We start from the raw sequence: 20,631 nt of genomic DNA on the forward strand, positions 1-20,631 counted from the left end.
TATATATATATATTATGAATAATGTGTCTCTTCAATATTTTTTAGATAAAATTAAAAAAAAATTATAATTTACTGTATAAATCGTATATGAGACATAAATAATTAAATTCTTACCTACAATTAAATAAAGGATCATAATGGGAAAATATATAATTGACTGAATTGTTACCTAAAATTAATTTAAAGGACCGCGAAAAATATTTTGTCAATTTTTTATAAAGAATAAAAACAAAACAATGATATTTTATAAGGACTTAAAACTAGGGGTGTATATGAGCGCGAGTCGACCCGCCAAGTCGATCACCCAACCTGATTTTTACCTTTACTAGGCCACTTTCGGGACCGACCAACCCAACCCGTTTATATTTGGTTCGGGTAATGAGTTCAACAAGTTGAACCCGTCGACCCGATTTGATAACTAGCTATAATTTATTTTTTTAAAATTTTGTTTGGCAGCTCAATAGGGTTTCATTAATTTTCCTCTTCAGATATTCAATTGTCATCTACCTTCTTCTTCTATTCCATATTTGCATCCACCTTCTTCGTTTGTTCCATATATGCCTGAAGTCACGCTATTGCCCACCTCATTCTTTTGTTCTATTGGTCACGCTGTCGCCACATTCTTCTTTTGTTCTGCATGTTCTCATAACTTATATTTATATGAAATATTATATTTTGTTATAGTTTTGCACAATCAAAGTATGAACTGAAAACTTATACTTATGATGAATTTAGTTTAAATTTTTTACATTTTTTAAATACAAAATTTTGTAGTTAAATACTATTTATGAGTAAAAATGGTGCTTATGCAAAAACTTATACTTATGATGAATTTTAGTTTAATTTTTTTTATCATTTAAATCTATTAAATACTTTTTAAATATTCTAAAAATAAAGCACTTTTATTAAAAAAAAATTATGGTACCTTAGTAAACTAAAATGGTTGGTGATGTGGTGGACCAAGTAGCTCCTAATCAAATTGTTCCACAAGCACAACAAACTTCATCACAACAAGCACAAGATTTAGACCTCCTATCATTGCCGTCAACTCAAAGAAACGAGGTAATAAAAAGAAAATCTAGTAAAGCATCTTCTAGTGCTTGGTTACATTTTAATAAGAGAAATGATACAGGTACATGCAAGTATTATGGGAAAATGTACCCAACCTCAAGATATTTTCTCATAAAATAAAAAACAAGTTATTATTTATGTATAACCCATCAACTCAACCAAACTCAACTCGTTCTTGATCGGGTCAGTTCGATTTAGGTTAAATGAACAAAAAACGAGTTTTGAACTTAATCCAACTCAAAGATAATCGATCGGGTCGAGTATCGGATTTTGTCAAAACTGTCCCAACTCAACCCACGTACACTCGTACTTAAAACTTATTTGATCATTTGTTGAATAAACTATACATGAGATAAATAAATTTCCTTAGAATTATAAGTGATTGGTAACTTGTAAAGTCTTCCATACATTGACCTAAACATCACCGCTCACCCTAAACTTTTATGTACCAAAAGAAGTATTGGGGTTATTAAATTTCTCGCAAATAAAATTTTGAATAAAATTATAATAATTACTATAGTTTGTTATTTGAGCTATACATAAAATTATAATAATTACTATAGTTTGTTATTTGTGATATATAAAAGAATAGTATTCCACCAAACCAAGTCACGACTATGTAACCCGAAATCATCAATTTCTTAGCACATTTTTCGCTCTCCTTATAAATGTAAGACACAATGATATGCACTCTCTTAATTAACTCAAAATATTTCCCCAATCTATTTCACATGTATTAAGATACAATATCTCTAGACTTGAATGCCAAAGTAATAATATGAGAATTCATTTTAAGCCAAAGGCCAGGGTCTTTATAATGTATAAGATGTAGGTAATTTTATTTATTATATATATACTAATCCTTGCCTTATATAAGAAAATTAGTATTTTGTGGCGGCCAATTTTTTTTACAAAACAGTAAAAGCAGCCACAAATTATTAGTTTGTGGTGGCATTGTGACGGTAAAAAAGCCATCATATATGAGTTGGTCACAAAGTTTGTGGCGGTTAGGAACCTTCTAAATTGATAAGTTTTTTTTAAATTTTGTAAAGATTTTGTGAGGGTCCGAGTAATCACAAACTTGTGAGGGTGTGAATCTTCGCAAAATATTTTCCAAATTTAAAAAATAAAAAAATAATCATTTGTAATTGTTTATACCGCCACAAATAACTATATTTTATTTAAAAATTAACTAAAAAAACATACAAATATTTTTAAATAGAAAATCAATAAAATTTATTTAAAGAAATAAAAAATGTAAACAATATTAAAAAACAAATAGAAAAAATTATTTTAAAAAAATAGTTGATAATATGGGGGAAATGTAGTAGGGAGACCGATCATAGAATAATAGTAGAGAAAAGGTTAAAAAAGTTTAGAAATAAGATAGAAGTAAGAAATGAAGGGAGAAAATATGAAGTCAAATTAATCAAAATTGTCTCTTTTACGCATGGTGTTTTTGTCTTATAAATCATTGCATTGATGTATATATTTTTATTTGTTCAAAAAAATAGGATAATTATGGGTACTATGTCATGAGGTTTATCAAAGAGATTATCACTTCTAATCAAAATGTGATTCCAAATACAATATGTTAATTTTATTCTATTTAGTTTATATTATTTCAATATTTAATATTTTTATTTGTTTAATTTTAACTTAGACGCATCATATTTTGCTGTACTTTGATGAATTCAAATGTCCAAGTTACTCTTAAGATCAATTAATTGAAGTTAAGGAAAATTGGTGTTAATACGTGTTCGGATTATGAATCATATGACGAATTGTTAATTGAGTATCTAGTAAAGATTGTTTAGCTTCTCAATTTTTCTATGCATAACTTTGGAAAATCTATTTTTAGAAATCATTTGATCTTTCAAAATTTAGTGTTTGATCCAATTGATGTGGCCCTGGTCTACAAATGAGTTTGTCATTGAGTTTATCTAGTATTGATTGTTTTATCATTGATTGTATTGGATGCTCAATTAGTTTAATTTGATGTGTATATAACGAGGTTGCGCATAAGTGGACTTAAAGAAGCTAAGACTATAGGTTCTCGAACATGGTGGGGGAATATCTTGAACGTGACGGTTACAAGAATTTTGTTTTAAAAGATACAAAGAGCATTGTGTAAATTTGAATTTGTTTTATAGATTAATTATCAAATTAATACAAATTTTTTCTATATGTTATAATTTTGAAGTTTTAAGATATCATTATAATTTTGTGCAAATATGTTCTTTGATATATCTGTGTACTTCAACAAAATCTTGAAGGAAAAAGAAATATGAGAGTGTATGCTTCTATGCAATGAAATAGTCAATAGTGTTCGATGTTTTGATAAAAAATAACTACATTCTTTCACAACACTTATACACATAAAGTGCTATCATTTGACAACATTTTTTATTAACAAGCGCTACAACAAAGGACTACTACATAATGTTTATAATAAAATAACACTATTATAGGTTCTTATTAGATAATATTTATACTAAAAAGTGATTAAGTTGTCCTTTTACAATGTTTTATAACAAGAAGCCCTATTATAAATTGTCATTAGACAATGCTTATGTATAAAAAAAACAAAATGCTTATGTTTTATAACAAAATGTTGTTGTTTTTAAACTACAAATGGACTACTCAGTAAGCCCAACATAGACGAAGACTTACTTTCTAGCATTTGGGCCTTCACTCTTGATCCAATACAACAAGTGTATTTAACAAGAACAAAACGAAAATATAGAAATATATATATATATATATATTTGGGTCACTAGACAATTTAGTCATCAAAATTTTAGACAATTTAGTGTTCAAAATTTTAAAATATTTGTGTGATTAAAAATTTTCAGTCTTGAATTCAAAAAAAATAAAAAAAGGGTCTTATTATTGTTTTATCTACGACAATTTTTGTTTTTTTTTTATAAAAAAAAGTAAAATCTGAATATAGACAAAATATGAATATTCGTGGCTATTTCATATACTAGGTTACCAAGCATCGCTATGACTTAACGAAAATGATATATTTTTGAATAAAGTTTACTAAGTTTTCTTCATCAATTATAAATACATCCAAAATCTTGGACCACTTTGAATATTTTTGGGTTATCTACTCATAGAATAATATGAACAAAAGTGGCCTAATTGAAATGCAAAACTGTACGAAACGAAACCACTTAATGAAGTAGGTCCAATTACAATCATGACTTCAAGCATGGAATCGTATATTCAGAACCATGGACCAATAATCAAAATATTAGATATGTATTTTGTGCTTAGAGTGTTGATTTTTTCCACTATCTAATTTTGTTTTCTACATATTTAGGAATAAAAAAATTTAGAATTCGTATAATACTCATATAATATAAAGATAGTTACATTTACCTCTTTTCTTTAAAGATTATCATTCTCAATTAAAGTATACTCAACATATCTAAAAGCCTAAAACGAATATTATATTGAAATATTTTTAAATAAAAAAAAAATTCAAATATTCAAACTTGAGTCACGATAAGTATGTGGCTATTATCTTAAATAATTAATCTGTAAGTAATATTATAACATACAAATTCAAAATATTTGACACAAAATAATATTATTTTTTTCAAAAACAAGACAAATACTAAATTATTAACTGGATCATTACTCAATTTGGGCCTTACTTGTCTTGTGTACCAAATACAATGAAAGCATATCCATTCATTAGATTTGGTACCAAAAAATTGTACAATTCTCTCAACCATCAACATAATAATGATTCCTTGTGAGAAGATCTTGAAACTTTTCCTCGTTAAGTGAGCCATTTTTTTATCACTTTTATGATAACCAACCACTGAAATTTATTCCATTTCAGTGTATGAATATTAATGGAATTTTCATTGTTTTTTCATTTTTATTCCAATGTTTTTCCATTTTCTCTTTGTACTCTCACAAAGGATATGGCACTTGACAGGGTAACTCTTGTCTCAACTGCAAGTTTAGAAAATATTTATTCTCACATATTCTCTCTTATCTCAATTATAATAAGTAAAATTTTAAAATTCCTAACTTTACATTTACTATAGATTCTAGCTAACAATAATTAATTTGATAATTTTAGATCACTAAATATGATTTTTTTGTTGTTGCAAAGACATATATAAATAATAAATTTAGTACTCAATCATATATACTTCTATTTATTGGATAACTAATCTTCTTTGATATCTTTTTATTTGCTTAAAAAACACCTATATATGAAATGTGAAGTTAATCTTTAACGGCAAAACTCACATATAAATATAAAATATGAAGAAAGAGAGTATATCAAGTTCAAATATCCACTCTTACATATCAAATATCCACATAATTATGTGAGTTGTTTTTATGGGACCTTATTGAGACATTTCAATGTGTGATAATTTTAGAATGAGTGTATATGAGTGAATAAAATTACTCTCAAGCAGACAAATTAATTTTTGGAATGATATACAATACCTTTGATTGAACAAAATCATCCAAACAATATATTGTGGAAGTTCATTTCAAAATAAAAAAATATATTGTGGAAGTAAATAACAATGATGTTAATTACCTCTAAAAAAACAATGATGTTAATAAGAAAAAATAAATGCCCAATAATTTTAAGACAACAAATTTGAAAATTGATTGATTTTTTGTAACTGGATTTGAATTGGTTTTAAATAATCCTCAAATATACCAACTCTTCTCTTGCATTGAAATATTTTTTTCAAAACAAATAATTAAAAGATTCTTTTTTGACAAATAATAATTAAAAGTCTTGATCATATTAAACATTGTAACACTTACATTTCAGTTCCTATAAAGAAAAAATATTATTCTTTTGTTCCTTTCTTAATCAAATTTTTTTTTTTAGCTTTTAGGTTTTCCGAAAAATGAAGTCTCAGTAATTCAAAGTTCAGTTGAGAGATAAGTAAAATTTGAGAATTTTTTTCTTAACTGAAATTCATAAAACACTTAAGTCCGATTACTTGATTTTTATGGAATTTACTTTCCAACAAGAAATAATTAATTCCTCACCAAATATATATACCCAATAGATACAATATCTATATGGCTGGTTCACATTTACCATTAGCATTATTTGTGAAGAATTTCAGCTCCAAAATTAATAGGATATCCTTGTTTTACGCATATTTGTCAATGTAATGCCAGGACAAGATTGGTGCACCAAAACTTTATCTATGGAGGGGTCTTTATCTTTCTTTTTTTTCTATTATAGTTTTGGTGAGGTCCCTAAAAAATGCTCATTGTTCTTTTTATTGACTACATCTTTATCTTCTAACCTCAATGATATATCAAGACTTGTCAAAACAAAACAAAATTATCAAATGCCAAAAAAAAAAATCTTGAACATGCCACTTTTGCAAAATCAATTTGCCAATTTGCTCAAAAGTTTGTAGTTAATTTTGGAATAAAATACTTTCATTTATTGTGATAAAAAATCTCTGAGTGATAAGTTAATAAAACAAAAAAACAAAATCAGATCTATACATATGTCCTGGGTTTAGTACAATATATGTATAGCATCCTATCTAGCTTCATCAGGTCATTTTCTCTTTTTGTTTTCTTTCTTTTCTTTTGTGCCTACCCTAGTGTTGTATATGTATACAAGGACCTTGTACCATGCTATATATACACATATGGGGTTAAAATAATTATGTCTTTGATAATTCCTATATGCATATATCTTTATTTTAAAATATACATTTAGATTGAAAATTACTATTACATAAATTATATTTTTTTAAATTTAATATTAATATAAAGTTATTTATAATGCAAAAAATACATCAATTTAAAACTATATATAAAATTTAATATTAATATGAAATAATTTGATATGAATAGTTTTAATCCATTTTCGGTTAGGCATATTTGTGGTGAGAGTTAAATAGAGCAACAAATTCAATTTTAAAGTATATTGATAATATATATAATTTATATCATAATGAGATAATAATAGTTTTTATTCAAACGAATCAACTTTACAATACAGATATGTGTAAAGAATTATCAATGTTGTCGATGTACGAATATTTACCTTCTTATTTGTTTTATGCTATAAAAAACCCACTTTTATGTACATAAACACAAAAGCAAATGGGGTATATTATACAACTATTACTCTTTTTAAAGTATATATGAAATTTAATAAAATAACATTGAAACTTTAATTTCAATATCTATATTAAGATCATATGCATCTCCGATGCACGAACTTGATTTGAATTCTTAGCTTTCTTTTTGAGTTCAAACTTAAAATTTAAGTATTCATTATTTTTCACTCAATTGGTAGAATCCAACTTATGTTCTTAACTTGCCTTATTTTAAATAGCCTCACATATAATGAATCAATCAATTTGCTTTTGTAAGGATATTTTTTTAATCTAAAAAAGTTGTTTTTATTAAAAAATTATTCTATATTACATAAAAACAATTATTTTCTTATATATATATATATATATATATGAAAAATATGTTGAACACATTGTGAGAAATTCTCATTTTTTAATCAAATTTTGTTCGCACACAAGAGTATTTAGAATCAAACCTAAAACTAATTATTTAAAGTACATAAATATATTTAAAAGTCCGTCATTTTTCAAAAAATATTCTTTTATATGTATCGATAGATGATCGAATCCATCACTCCATTAATAAAAAAACTTAATTATTTAACAACTATGTTACACTATGTTAATGGTCATTATTTCTTATTTTCAAAATTAAAACATATTTAATTTCACGGCATGAATAACAAAATCATGGTAAGCTATTATAACATTCTAAAAGTTATAGAATGTAACATCTGAAAAATCATGATAACTCATTTTGATATGTCAATCTCACTATAAATCCAGACATTAAGAGAGTCTTAAAATACCTAGCCACTAAAGAATTTAGGTATTTTGTATAATTAATTTCCTTATTTATTGATACAAGAATGGAATGATTTGTGTGTTGATAGATAACAAAAAAGGGTTACTAAGCCCACCCACCACAAGACTTAATGTGTGAAGAAGCCAAAGACAAGTTAAAAAAAAAAAAAAAAAAGAAATTGGACCCCTTTTGGGCAGTTGATACTGCAAACCTTCCACTTTCATAATAATTGTACATCAATTAAACGCGTCAGGTAAAAGTGGATACTGATGCTGAGTCTAGCCTAGCAATTACAACGATACATTAACAAGAGAGAAGAAGCACATGGTCCAAGACAAAAAGCTTGTGTAACTTAGGAAACTTATATACATATAAAAGAAAAATAATTAACATAGATATACTTAAATATATAAGATATAAGATTGGTTTGATAATTAAAATAAATAGATAAAGAAGTAATTTCATAAGAGATTAAATTAAGGTTCGATTCTCATTTTAGTATAATTATAACAATTACTAATAATATTAATATATATATATATATATATATATATATATATATATAAAATCATTTAATAAATTCATATTTTTATTTGATGAATTTGATGTTGTCGGAGATAAAAATATGAGTTTATTTAAAGATTTAGATTAAGAATTTGATGAAATTTATATTATATTAAATATTATGATTAATTTTATGGGTTTTATTGGAAAATTTTGACGAATTTTTGTAAAAAAAAATGTTAACTTTGTTAATATTTTAAAACATAAAAAATTAAATTATCACTTCAAATTAAAATAAATGATTAAATTAAAAAAAAATTAAAACGTTAACTGAAATTAAATTAAGAAACTGCACATATGCTATTTAGCCAAAATAAATACACTTTTATTACATGCATTGCATATGTGTCTGTGAGTGTGGTACTACTTAGGATAAAATAGATAAAAATAGGGTGTTTCAAAAGAAGTTGTTTTAGAACATCATTCAACTTATTTTATCATATATTAGTGGTTTGCTAAAAATATACTTAATCACATAACCACTTGTATAATTTGTAGTCTACTATTTCTATCTTAAAATTTAAATAAAAATTCACCAATTTCTTTTACTTATTTTTTTATTATATTTTTGAATAGAGAGAGTATTTGTCATTAAATTAGTATATTGTATGTTGATAGATAATTAAATCTCTTTAAATGTATATATAATAGAGACAAGTCAATTTCTTAAATGAAAGTAATTTTATGTTACAAAAGACTTGTCAACCAAATACACAAACAATAGAGAGACATGTAATTTTCAAGAAAGTAAGAACTAATGTGGTGAGTGTTTGATAATAAAACAAAGTGAAACTCATTCATAAAATGATTTTAAATTCCCTTTTTGGTAAATTTTTTGTTGAACACTCTATTATCTTATAATTTTATTAGATATGATACTTAACATCTAATAATTTAATTCTATATCAATTTTTATATTTAATTATTTTAAATAAACAAATTAAAATTTTAAATTGATTTTACCTTCGTAGTATTAATGTAGAATCAATTTTCAAAATTCCAATGAACTTCCTCAAAAACTTTTCATATTACTATATAAGCCACTAATTTCCTTAAATAAATCTTAATACTTCGAGTGATTAGCCTCAAACATTTGATCAAAAAACAACACTATATATGAAATCAAACAAAAAATGCAGGACTAAAAATAAAAGATAATATCACTATCCTTAAATACTAACAAAAAAAAAAAAACACATATTTAATCTAAATTCAATTAAAATACATATATATTTATTTATATTTAAGACTATAATAAAAATACATATAATTTAAAAATAATGATCCTAATAGAAAACTAAACAAAAATCAATTAAATATAGAGTTAATTAATTAATTCTTATTTTATTCCATTTAATTTGATAAGTATACAGTAAACAAATTCCGACATAGATAATAATCCACCATAGATTAATTTTTAAATTATTTAAAATTCCAATCATCACATAAATTATTTCTCTGATGTAAATACTAATAATTATTTTTATTTTTATAACAAAAATAACTATATAAATAATACAAATTTAATAAAAATAAAATATATTTCATGTTAAATTGACATAAAAGTGGTGGTATAAAAAGTATATAGCATAAATATATAGAGATGAAGAGAGTGTATGTAGGTCTATTTGAGAGGATAGAAGCAATAGGATTGAAAGTGGAAAAGCTTTGAATAGTCTCTGCATATTTAGAAAGATGCTGGGTTCCTGTTTTTCTTCTGTCTTAATTCTGCGCCCACTTCTGCCATGGCCCTGATTCTGATGCAAAGACGTGAAAATTGAATAAATGTGGGATTCATCATCATCATCATTATATCAAAAATATAATAATAATAATAATAAATTATCATCATTCATCACATTTGTTTCTATCTCTTTCTCTCTCTGTCTTTCTTCTTTGTGAGAGTGACGACTGAGTCTGTGACTGTCATTAACCTCTTCTCAACAGTGGCACTGAAAAACATGCATTTGCTTTTTATTCATATTTATAAAATTTTTATTATTTTTTGTCAGTACACTTCTTTAATTAATGCTTATAAATTTGTGTTCTTCTTTATCTGCCCTACCATAACATAGTCCAAACACAAAATCCAAAACAACCAAAACTTTAAGGTATCAAAATTTTCCAGTCCCTTTCTTTTTCCTGTGCTCTTATTCATTGCAATATATTGCACCAATAAAAATCTACATTTATTTATTAGAATAAGGATTCATTATTATCATCACCAACACATTCATTCTTTTTTAATGGTAAAATTATATTCAAAACGAAATTAAGAATTACAAAATTACGTAATAACAATATTATAATTTTAAATATTTTGGTTTTGAATTATAATTATAGTTATAATTATGATTATTTTGCAAAAATTTATATTACGGTAAAATAAAAATACAGACTAATACAACTTGAATTACATAATACACAATTAAAATTAAGGCTACATATAATAAAATTAACCACAATTTTTTTGGGATGTTAAAAATTACGATTTAAAATATATCTTAACAATAAGTATAAACATGTCATCATTAATTACATCATGGAAGAATTTATAATAAGTAGAAAAATTAATTAAAGAATGAAAATATAACCATATAATATAAGGTAAACCATACAAGTGAAACCCTTTATATGATGATATAGTCTGCATTTATATCAAATTTAATTAACAAATAACACCTCACAAACTGCTTCAAGTTACATGAATTAATACACTCACTAATTTTTCCCCTCCCCAACTATTAATTAATAATCTCAACTTACATAATCAACCTCACTCTTATAACTTCACTTGGTATACCAATTCACAAAGATATTAATTAATTAGCCTTATAAAAAAAAAAGTGGACATGAAAAAATATAGAGAAACACCATAGAAAAAGATAACAATGATGATGATATCTAACATTTAGGTAGTTGTTTTGCCTTTTCCATCATCATTTTCTACTTCACCACCTTCAGTTGTTATAGCTGAAGAAACATAACTCAAAACCAAAGAGTTATTATTATTATTATTATCATCTTGTTGAAATTGTTGTTTGCAAGCTTGACAAGTTATTTGAAGCATAGTTGAATTGATTTGTTTAGTTGCATGGTTTTTCAATCCATAAGCTTTATCAAGTTCACCTTGTGCTTGTTGTCTTATCCTCTTTGCATTGTTGAACTCTTGTTCAGCCATTTCAATTTGTTTCTTTGCTTGTTTTCTAGCTTCTTCAGCATAAGCTTTTTCAACAATAGCTATCCTTAGTTGTTCTCTTGCTTGTTCTTGAACCCTTAACAAAGCCATGCTTGTTGTTGTTGTTGAAACTTTCTCACTACTATTGCTACTTTCTTTTGGTGATGAGTTTGAGTTTCTTATAATATTGTTTGATTCAATATTATTTTTTTGACTCATATTTGTTGACCCAATTGAAAGATGCAATTGAGTTGATTGGTTAATCACCTTTTGCATATGATCATGTCTCTTTGGTGATGATGATGATGCTCCTAAATCAATGCTTTTTGATGATGTAGTTGAGAGTTGAAGTTCCAAATTTGGATGAAGTACAACTTTATTATTTTTTGAAAATATTTGAGAAGGTGTAGTAGAAATAGTAGTAGTTGGAGTAATAGGAGAAATAGGGTTCATGAAAATTGTTGGTTCTTTTGGAATTATTTGAAGCCTAGTTTGCCAAGGACATGTTATGAAATTTGTTTCACTTGATGGACTTGGACTTGAAGCTGTTCTTGATAAGCATGCAGTTGGTGTTTGAAGTGGTTGAGATTCTGAATGAAGAATTCTTCCCATGTTGCAAGCATCTTGATGCTCAATAAAACTCTCAACCCTACAAAAATAGATATATATAAATGAAAAAAAAAGAAGATAAGAAAAATACAGTAAAAATATCATAAATCTACTCACATAATAATTTCTATATCTTATTAGTAAACCTAATTATACAATAGAAAACAATAAAACTCGACTACAAATATTTAACTATAATATTACATATATACTCTCTTCAGAATATATATTTAATTCAAAATTTAAACTAAAAACATTGATTTTGTAGATTTCTTTTTGTTTATATTTTATATTTGGAGAGAGTGTATATTTATCTATATATATACACACACATGGATGAAAAAGAAGATAGGAAAAGAAGACTTTGTTGGTATAAGTAATTTAGTAGTACTATATACTAGTATTGAAATTTGAAACAAAAGGTTAAAAAGGGTTTTCATTAGTTATAAAGAGTTAGAGAAAAATGTACAAAGGTAGAAAGAAAGAGAGACAATTGAAAAAAAAGTGGATATAAAAGGTGTTTTTGAAAAAGGTATCTATCCAGTGGTTTTTTGAAATGGTGGGGTGGGAAGAGAGGTTCCAGTTTCCACTATAATAAAAAGGACAAAAGAAAAGTCAAGAACTTTCATGAGTTGTGAGATTTTTTAGATTCAATGTTGAGTATAATGGTGATTGAAGAAGAAGAAGAAAATATGTAATGTCCATATAAATTTTATAATAATAATAATAATAATAATAAATAATAATAATAATAATAATAATAATAATAATTTCATTTACACAATAAATAAATAAAAAAAATATTTGTGAAGGTATTGTTGTTGGTGTAGAAAGAATGGAAAGAAAGAATGATTTTTTTGAGGAAAACATAATACAGTTATAAGACCAACGGAAAACGGAGCATTGGAAAGTGTGTTCTCCAACTGTCAATGAATAGTGTCATCTTGCTAAAAAAAGAAATTTTTGATTAAGGTTCCATCAGTCAAATATATTTCAAAACATTTTTATTTATTTATTTATTAATTATTATCTCTTCTTTTATTTTTCCATTCTCCTATTTTCATTACTTTTACATTCCATTCCAAAAAACATATCTCCTTTTTTTAAAGTCAAATCCCAAGTAAAACACTACACCTCCATCCCAATTTTTTCTCAATTTCAATACAATCATATAAAAAAGGAGACACAAAATAAAAAAATAAAAAATCCATAACCAACAACCCAAATTTTGATTTAGCTAGATCTATTAGCTTTTCATATACTTAATATAAAATTCTCAAAACCATTTTATGAATTAAGAACTAATCATTGAAAAAAATGTTGATGATATAAATTTATAAAAATTTAATTAATTAAATTCCTCAGTCTCCAAATAGTTCAAAAAACGATCAATTATTTAAATATTTCAATAAGTCCAACCAAATTCTAGAAAATGATCCGATTTCATTAAAAACCAGATGGTTAAGACAAAAAAATAATATATATATATATATATAGATAGATAATTAACGAAAGTAAATTACCTCGAGAAAACTCGACCGCAATCACAAGAATGACCTCTAGTACCACAAGTTTTAAGATGAGCTTTATAATCAGATTGCACTGCATAACCTTTAGAACATCTTTCACAAACCCATTGTTTGTGATTACTATGTTTCCTTCTAAAATGTTTCTTAATACCAACAAGATCACCTAAAGCATGACAAGGATCATGGTGCAAACAAGTTGGTTCAGGACAAACAAAAACTCTTTTCCTAACAACTGGTGTCTCCCTCTTCAATAATTTCCATGGTACCTTATGCCTTCTCCTATGCATCTGTAAATTCTGGTCCCTTTGGAATCCTTGGTTGCAGATCTCACATACATAACGATCTGATTCCAATAATGTTTTTGGTGAGAGAGACACCACTTCTGCATCTGGATCTATTCAATAATTATAAAATTAAATTAATTAATTAATTCACATCAAATCAAACAAACAAAACAATCATAAAGAATTACACATAACAATTTTTTTATATATTATTATAAAAACATTGTTTATTTAATTTAATATGATAACCACTAATCTAGCACAAGGAGTGCACTTAATATATAATTTAATCTTTTTTTTCAAGAAATGAAAAAAACATGTTAGAAAAGTTTTTATTTTTTTTAAGAACAGAAGTACAAAGGATACTCCAACCCATTAGTACGAGAAAAGAATACCGATCGAACCTGGTGTTCCGGCCGGTCTTCTTTTTCTTTTTTTGGTGGAAGAAGTGCCATTTTCAGTGCAAGAAAAAGGGTCAGAAGATGGAAGTGAAGATGGAGATAAGGTATTAGCTAACATGGTAACTCAACTCAATATAGAAAAAATTAAGCAAAGAAATTTTGATATATATATAAGTATATGAAATAATATAGAAATAGCTTAAGTAGTATATAGTATATAGTTTTATTTTTATGATAGAAGAGATGAATGAAAGAGAGAAGAAGAAGAAGAAGAGAAAAGAGAGGTACTACAAAGGCCTAGAGAAAGGAGGAAAAACAAAAGCTCTTTTCTTTCTATGTTCCTTTCGGTTTCTTCACAGCTTTCTTTTAACTTGCTTTTAAACTTTCAGCTTTTTTTTTTTTTTTTTGAAAAGAAAATAATTTTATTTTATATTAATTTTCCAACCATGATATTCAGAAGGGATTGTCTGTAATAGCCCTCACTAGGTGATGATGAAGAAACACACACATAGACACACTTGTGTTGTTAATAATAATAATAAAAAATGAAAAAGAGAGAGGAAGTGTGTGTGACCCAATCACAAAGCTTGAAACTTGATCCCACAAATGGGGTCCATGAAGAAAAAAGGAAATATCCCCACAAGGAAACAAAAACTTTCATTATTTCTTTACACAGTAAAATTATTTCCCTTTGCATGCATAAATACTGCCCCAAGCCCCCCAATACACACGTAAGCTTCCTCTCTCTTCAATATCATATACACTACCGTCGAGTGTATTAATAAAAATTAATTTATTTCATTTTAATTTTTTTATTATATTTTATGTTATATTTAATTTTTTTTTTACTATTTATTAAGATGATAATGATAATGATATTGTTTTTGATAAAATTGTTTTTTAAGGTTATTAAATCATATTATTTTGAATAAAGAAGTGAAACTTTTATTATTGGATTAATATTTTATGGACAATAACTCACACTATATATAATACTATTGTTGTATATGTGATTAGATTTTTTTTTTTTTTTTGTTGAAGAATTTAAGTTTTAGAGTTTGAATAGAAATTAAAGAGTGACAATTGTTGTACAAATGTATGTTATCTACCTATTTTAAGAAAAACATTCTCATAATAAAGCATGTTAGAATTTCACACTTCTATTAATACTACGTTTGAGAATTTGAGGGAAGTCGACGAGGGGATTTGAGGGAAATGGAAGAGACGAAAATAAGAAGAAGTAATTCACTTTTTTGAGAGAGTAATTTGTAGAGAATTTTTTTAATTAATATATTTTTAATTTTTAAAGTATTATATATGCCAACCTAAAAAAAGTTTGAAAATGCAAAATCTTAGATATCCTTAAGTTAAGTTTTATTGGGCACCGATATTTTGAAAACAAAATTAATTCAAAACTTGATATTAATTAATAACGTGACATTAAATGATGAAATCATTTTCAACAAAACTCGAGTATTAGAGTGTTCACTTTGAAAAAATTTATATATCTAAACACTAAAAATTCTCCTTGTATATATTCTTTGAGTTTCATTTTATTAAAAATATTTTGTATAAGGAAGAAAAAGAGACTCTCCCAAAGTCTTGTATTCCTTCTAAAATGGAACACTAATCAAATGATTAAAAAACTCAAACCTCTATCATTTATGTCATATGGATTGTTTAGATAAAAAAATATTACTCCATTTATTCTTAAATATAAGCATCTATTATATATTTCACTCTTATTAAAAAATTGATAGAATTATTCATGTGTCCATTTTATATATAAATATATCTAAACATATATATTTGTATAGATATTTTTATATTCCAATATAGTTAGTGGTATTAGTTATGAATTTATTTATATACAAAATAATAAATGCATTTAATAATTTAAAAAATATCATATATTAGGGACCATTTTTAATTAAATGAGTATTTATATTTTGGGCAGTATATGAATATAATCATTTTTTATAAAGAAATTTCTTAACACTGTCGACTGATCATTCTCAATGAAATTATGACTATTTAATATTTTCGTAAGATGCTTTTTAATAGACCATAGTACCCATACTTGTGACTGTGCTGGATCTTAATAAATTTCACTTGAAGCAGCTTTTATAAAGTTAATATATTGAGGATGTAAAGTCACACTCAAGGGCAATATAGTCAATGGTGGTCATAATTTTCTTCTGCCCAAGATGCTTTGCTTTTTGGTAAACTGGTAACATCATGTTAACAGTTGCAAGTTAAAATTGGTAAAATTGTCTTTACTAGGTGAGTTTCTTAATATTGTCAAGATTGTTGTTGAAATGGCCCAATAATTTACACTGTTTAATATTTTATTTTACCTTGAGTTCAATAGGAATTAGGCAAGAAAAAGGTGGGAAAAACACATGGTATGGCATCATAGATGTCTCTTGCTTTATTAATTGGCAATATATTATGGTAAAGTAAACATTAATAAGATACATACTCATAAAATATTGGACTGCACTATTAAAAATTCAACCATCTACTTTAAAGAATAAAATAAACTCACACTATATATAATACTATTGTTGTATATGTGATTAGATTTTTTTTTTTTTTTTTGTTGAAGAATTTAAGTTTTAGAGTTTGAATAGAAATTAAAGAGTGACAATTGTTGTACAAATGTATGTTATCTACCTATTTTAAGAAAAACATTCTCATAATAAAGCATGTTAGAATTTCACACTTCTATTAATACTACGTTTGAGAATTTGAGGGAAGTCGACGAGGGGATTTGAGGGAAATGGAAGAGACGAAAATAAGAAGAAGTAATTCACTTTTTTGAGAGAGTAATTTGTAGAGAATTTTTTTAATTAATATATTTTTAATTTTTAAAGTATTATATATGCCAACCTAAAAAAAGTTTGAAAATGCAAAATCTTAGATATCCTTAAGTTAAGTTTTATTGGGCACCGATATTTTGAAAACAAAATTAATTCAAAACTTGATATTAATTAATAACGTGACATTAAATGATGAAATCATTTTCAACAAAACTCGAGTATTAGAGTGTTCACTTTGAAAAAATTTATATATCTAAACACTAAAAATTCTCCTTGTATATATTCTTTGAGTTTCATTTTATTAAAAATATTTTGTATAAGGAAGAAAAAGAGACTCTCCCAAAGTCTTGTATTCCTTCTAAAATGGAACACTAATCAAATGATTAAAAAACTCAAACCTCTATCATTTATGTCATATGGATTGTTTAGATAAAAAAATATTACTCCATTTATTCTTAAATATAAGCATCTATTATATATTTCACTCTTATTAAAAAATTGATAGAATTATTCATGTGTCCATTTTATATATAAATATATCTAAACATATATATTTGTATAGATATTTTTATATTCCAATATAGTTAGTGGTATTAGTTATGAATTTATTTATATACAAAATAATAAATGCATTTAATAATTTAAAAAATATCATATATTAGGGACCATTTTTAATTAAATGAGTATTTATATTTTGGGCAGTATATGAATATAATCATTTTTTATAAAGAAATTTCTTAACACTGTCGACTGATCATTCTCAATGAAATTATGACTATTTAATATTTTCGTAAGATGCTTTTTAATAGACCATAGTACCCATACTTGTGACTGTGCTGGATCTTAATAAATTTCACTTGAAGCAGCTTTTATAAAGTTAATATATTGAGGATGTAAAGTCACACTCAAGGGCAATATAGTCAATGGTGGTCATAATTTTCTTCTGCCCAAGATGCTTTGCTTTTTGGTAAACTGGTAACATCATGTTAACAGTTGCAAGTTAAAATTGGTAAAATTGTCTTTACTAGGTGAGTTTCTTAATATTGTCAAGATTGTTGTTGAAATGGCCCAATAATTTACACTGTTTAATATTTTATTTTACCTTGAGTTCAATAGGAATTAGGCAAGAAAAAGGTGGGAAAAACACATGGTATGGCATCATAGATGTCTCTTGCTTTATTAATTGGCAATATATTATGGTAAAGTAAACATTAATAAGATACATACTCATAAAATATTGGACTGCACTATTAAAAATTCAACCATCTACTTTAAAGAATAAAATAATTAAATTGTCTGTTTGGTTAATTTTTAAAAATAAATTTTTATAATATTTAAAAATAATTTAAAATTAAAATCTCATATGAAAAATTTGATTAAATAATTTATCTTAAAATATTATTTAAATTATTTCAATTATTTGCTATGATTTTTTTTTTATATAATGAAATTTTAAAAAATGATTAAAATGAAATTTTTTTTTGAGAAGCTCTTCATAGAAATCAGTTTTGAGAGAAATCTTTTTTAAAAAATGTGATTTTTATTGTATTAAAATCTCTAATAATAATTATCTAAATTTATGAATGTCAATTTTTTTTTTAATCGATAACAAATGAGTTTAAAACAACTTTTACTATTTTTAAGTAAATTGTCATAAAAAATATTTTTTAAATAATAAAGCTAAAATCACTTTTTAAATGTCTTAAATAAGCGGGTCCAATATCAATAATTGATAAATAAATTAATTATTGATATTATATACATATACATAAACAATCATAAATCATTATAATATTAACTTTTGATTTACTCATATTATTAATTTCTCAATTTAGAGAAACTAAATCCTATAATTTTAGAGTGTTATCTTGAAGGAAACAAAAACTACTACTCTGTTTCAAAATTGAACAAAAGTTAGTAAAAAAAAAGAGATCTATTTGATCCAAATTTTAAAACACGTATTAATTTTTTTATTAATTTTATTTATATTTAAAAATAAAAATACATATTTTTTGATTATAGTATACACTTTCAATATTAGACTTAAAAAAAAAAACTAATATTTCACTAGAAATTTTTGTATAAACATGATTCTTATGATAACGGGAGAATTCAAACTCACGTTTTTTATTTTTAAATTTTAGTTAATTCTTACTGATTAGATCAATTTTGATTAATTTTTTTCTTCAAACGTACAACAATTTTTAAATTAATTTAACTATTGCTTTCTCTTTTTGTTTGTTGTCCTTCTAATTAATTTTGTTTTCCAGCAAGTTCGGACACATTTTTTTAGTTTTATATTTTCTTGGAGCAATAGTAATAAACTTGTTATATATTCACCAAAAACACTAGTGTTTGATTTTATATGCTCCTTAGTTAAAAAATATTTTATATACTCCTACTTACATGTGTAATTTAACATTTAGTATGTTTAATTGAAATTATACGTTGGGATTTCTCAAATAAAAAGCAATAGCATGAACCGTAAGTCGAAACACCTAGTAATGTCATTAATTGGAAAGTTTAACTTTTTTTCGTATTGTATTATCACTCAAATAAACAAATATAGTTGATTAGAAAAATATTCAAAATGAAGTTACCTATTTTGTCTCATTAGACAATGTTATGGATATTAATAATAACTTCAATCAAATGAGATCAGTAAAATATAACACAATAATTCATCAAATAAATTAATAAAATAAAATAAATTTGTAAAATCAACAATAATATTAGATAAGATCACAGTAAGAAGAATGCAACACGAAGAATTGTGTGGTTGAACATCGTCATCCTCTTCGACCATGTATTTATATTGGGTTTGTTCAACATTTAGATTGGACTTCTTAAATCATAATATAATAGTAGTGTAGTCGCTTTATAATCAGATACATAGTTACAAATAGTTAAAATTTGTGATAAAACATCGTGTGTTCTTTCTTTAACATTTTTATTTCTTTATCATTTTGAATCATAATTATTGTTCTAACAAAAAGATCAAACATATTACTAAAGAATTTTCCCTAGACCCTTGCAATACGTTTATTGTACAACAATTACAAGAATCTCCAATCCTTTCGTTTAAACACTCTATTTTTATCCAATATCTCAATCTCTCGTTTTCTTTTCAACACCCTAAGATACAATTTTAAATCTGCCAAACCATTACAATTTGCACATCCCCTAAAAATGATAGATACAAACGACTTTGACTAAAATAATCTAAATAATTTGCCTACCTCTTTTAGATCTCTAACCCCTTAAAAA

General features: G+C 25.1%; 1 protein-coding gene across 1 annotated transcript; it reads right to left on the reverse strand.

The window, feature by feature from the left end:
* Window positions 1-11,115: 11,115 nt before the first annotated feature.
* LOC101490458 (protein indeterminate-domain 14-like) lies at window positions 11,116-14,936 on the reverse strand. Its single transcript, XM_004513272.4, has 3 exons — window positions 14,546-14,936; window positions 13,852-14,251; window positions 11,116-12,368 (listed from the first exon to the last, which is right to left on the reverse strand). The coding sequence occupies exons 1-3, from the start codon at window positions 14,658-14,660 to the stop codon at window positions 11,453-11,455; spliced, it is 1,431 nt and encodes a 476-aa protein (XP_004513329.1). The 5' UTR covers window positions 14,661-14,936; the 3' UTR covers window positions 11,116-11,452.
* Between the last annotated feature and the right edge of the window lie 5,695 nt (window positions 14,937-20,631).

This window comes from Cicer arietinum, chromosome 8 (assembly GCF_000331145.2).
Source record: "Cicer arietinum cultivar CDC Frontier isolate Library 1 chromosome 8, Cicar.CDCFrontier_v2.0, whole genome shotgun sequence".
NCBI classification, from domain to species: domain Eukaryota; kingdom Viridiplantae; phylum Streptophyta; class Magnoliopsida; order Fabales; family Fabaceae; genus Cicer; species Cicer arietinum.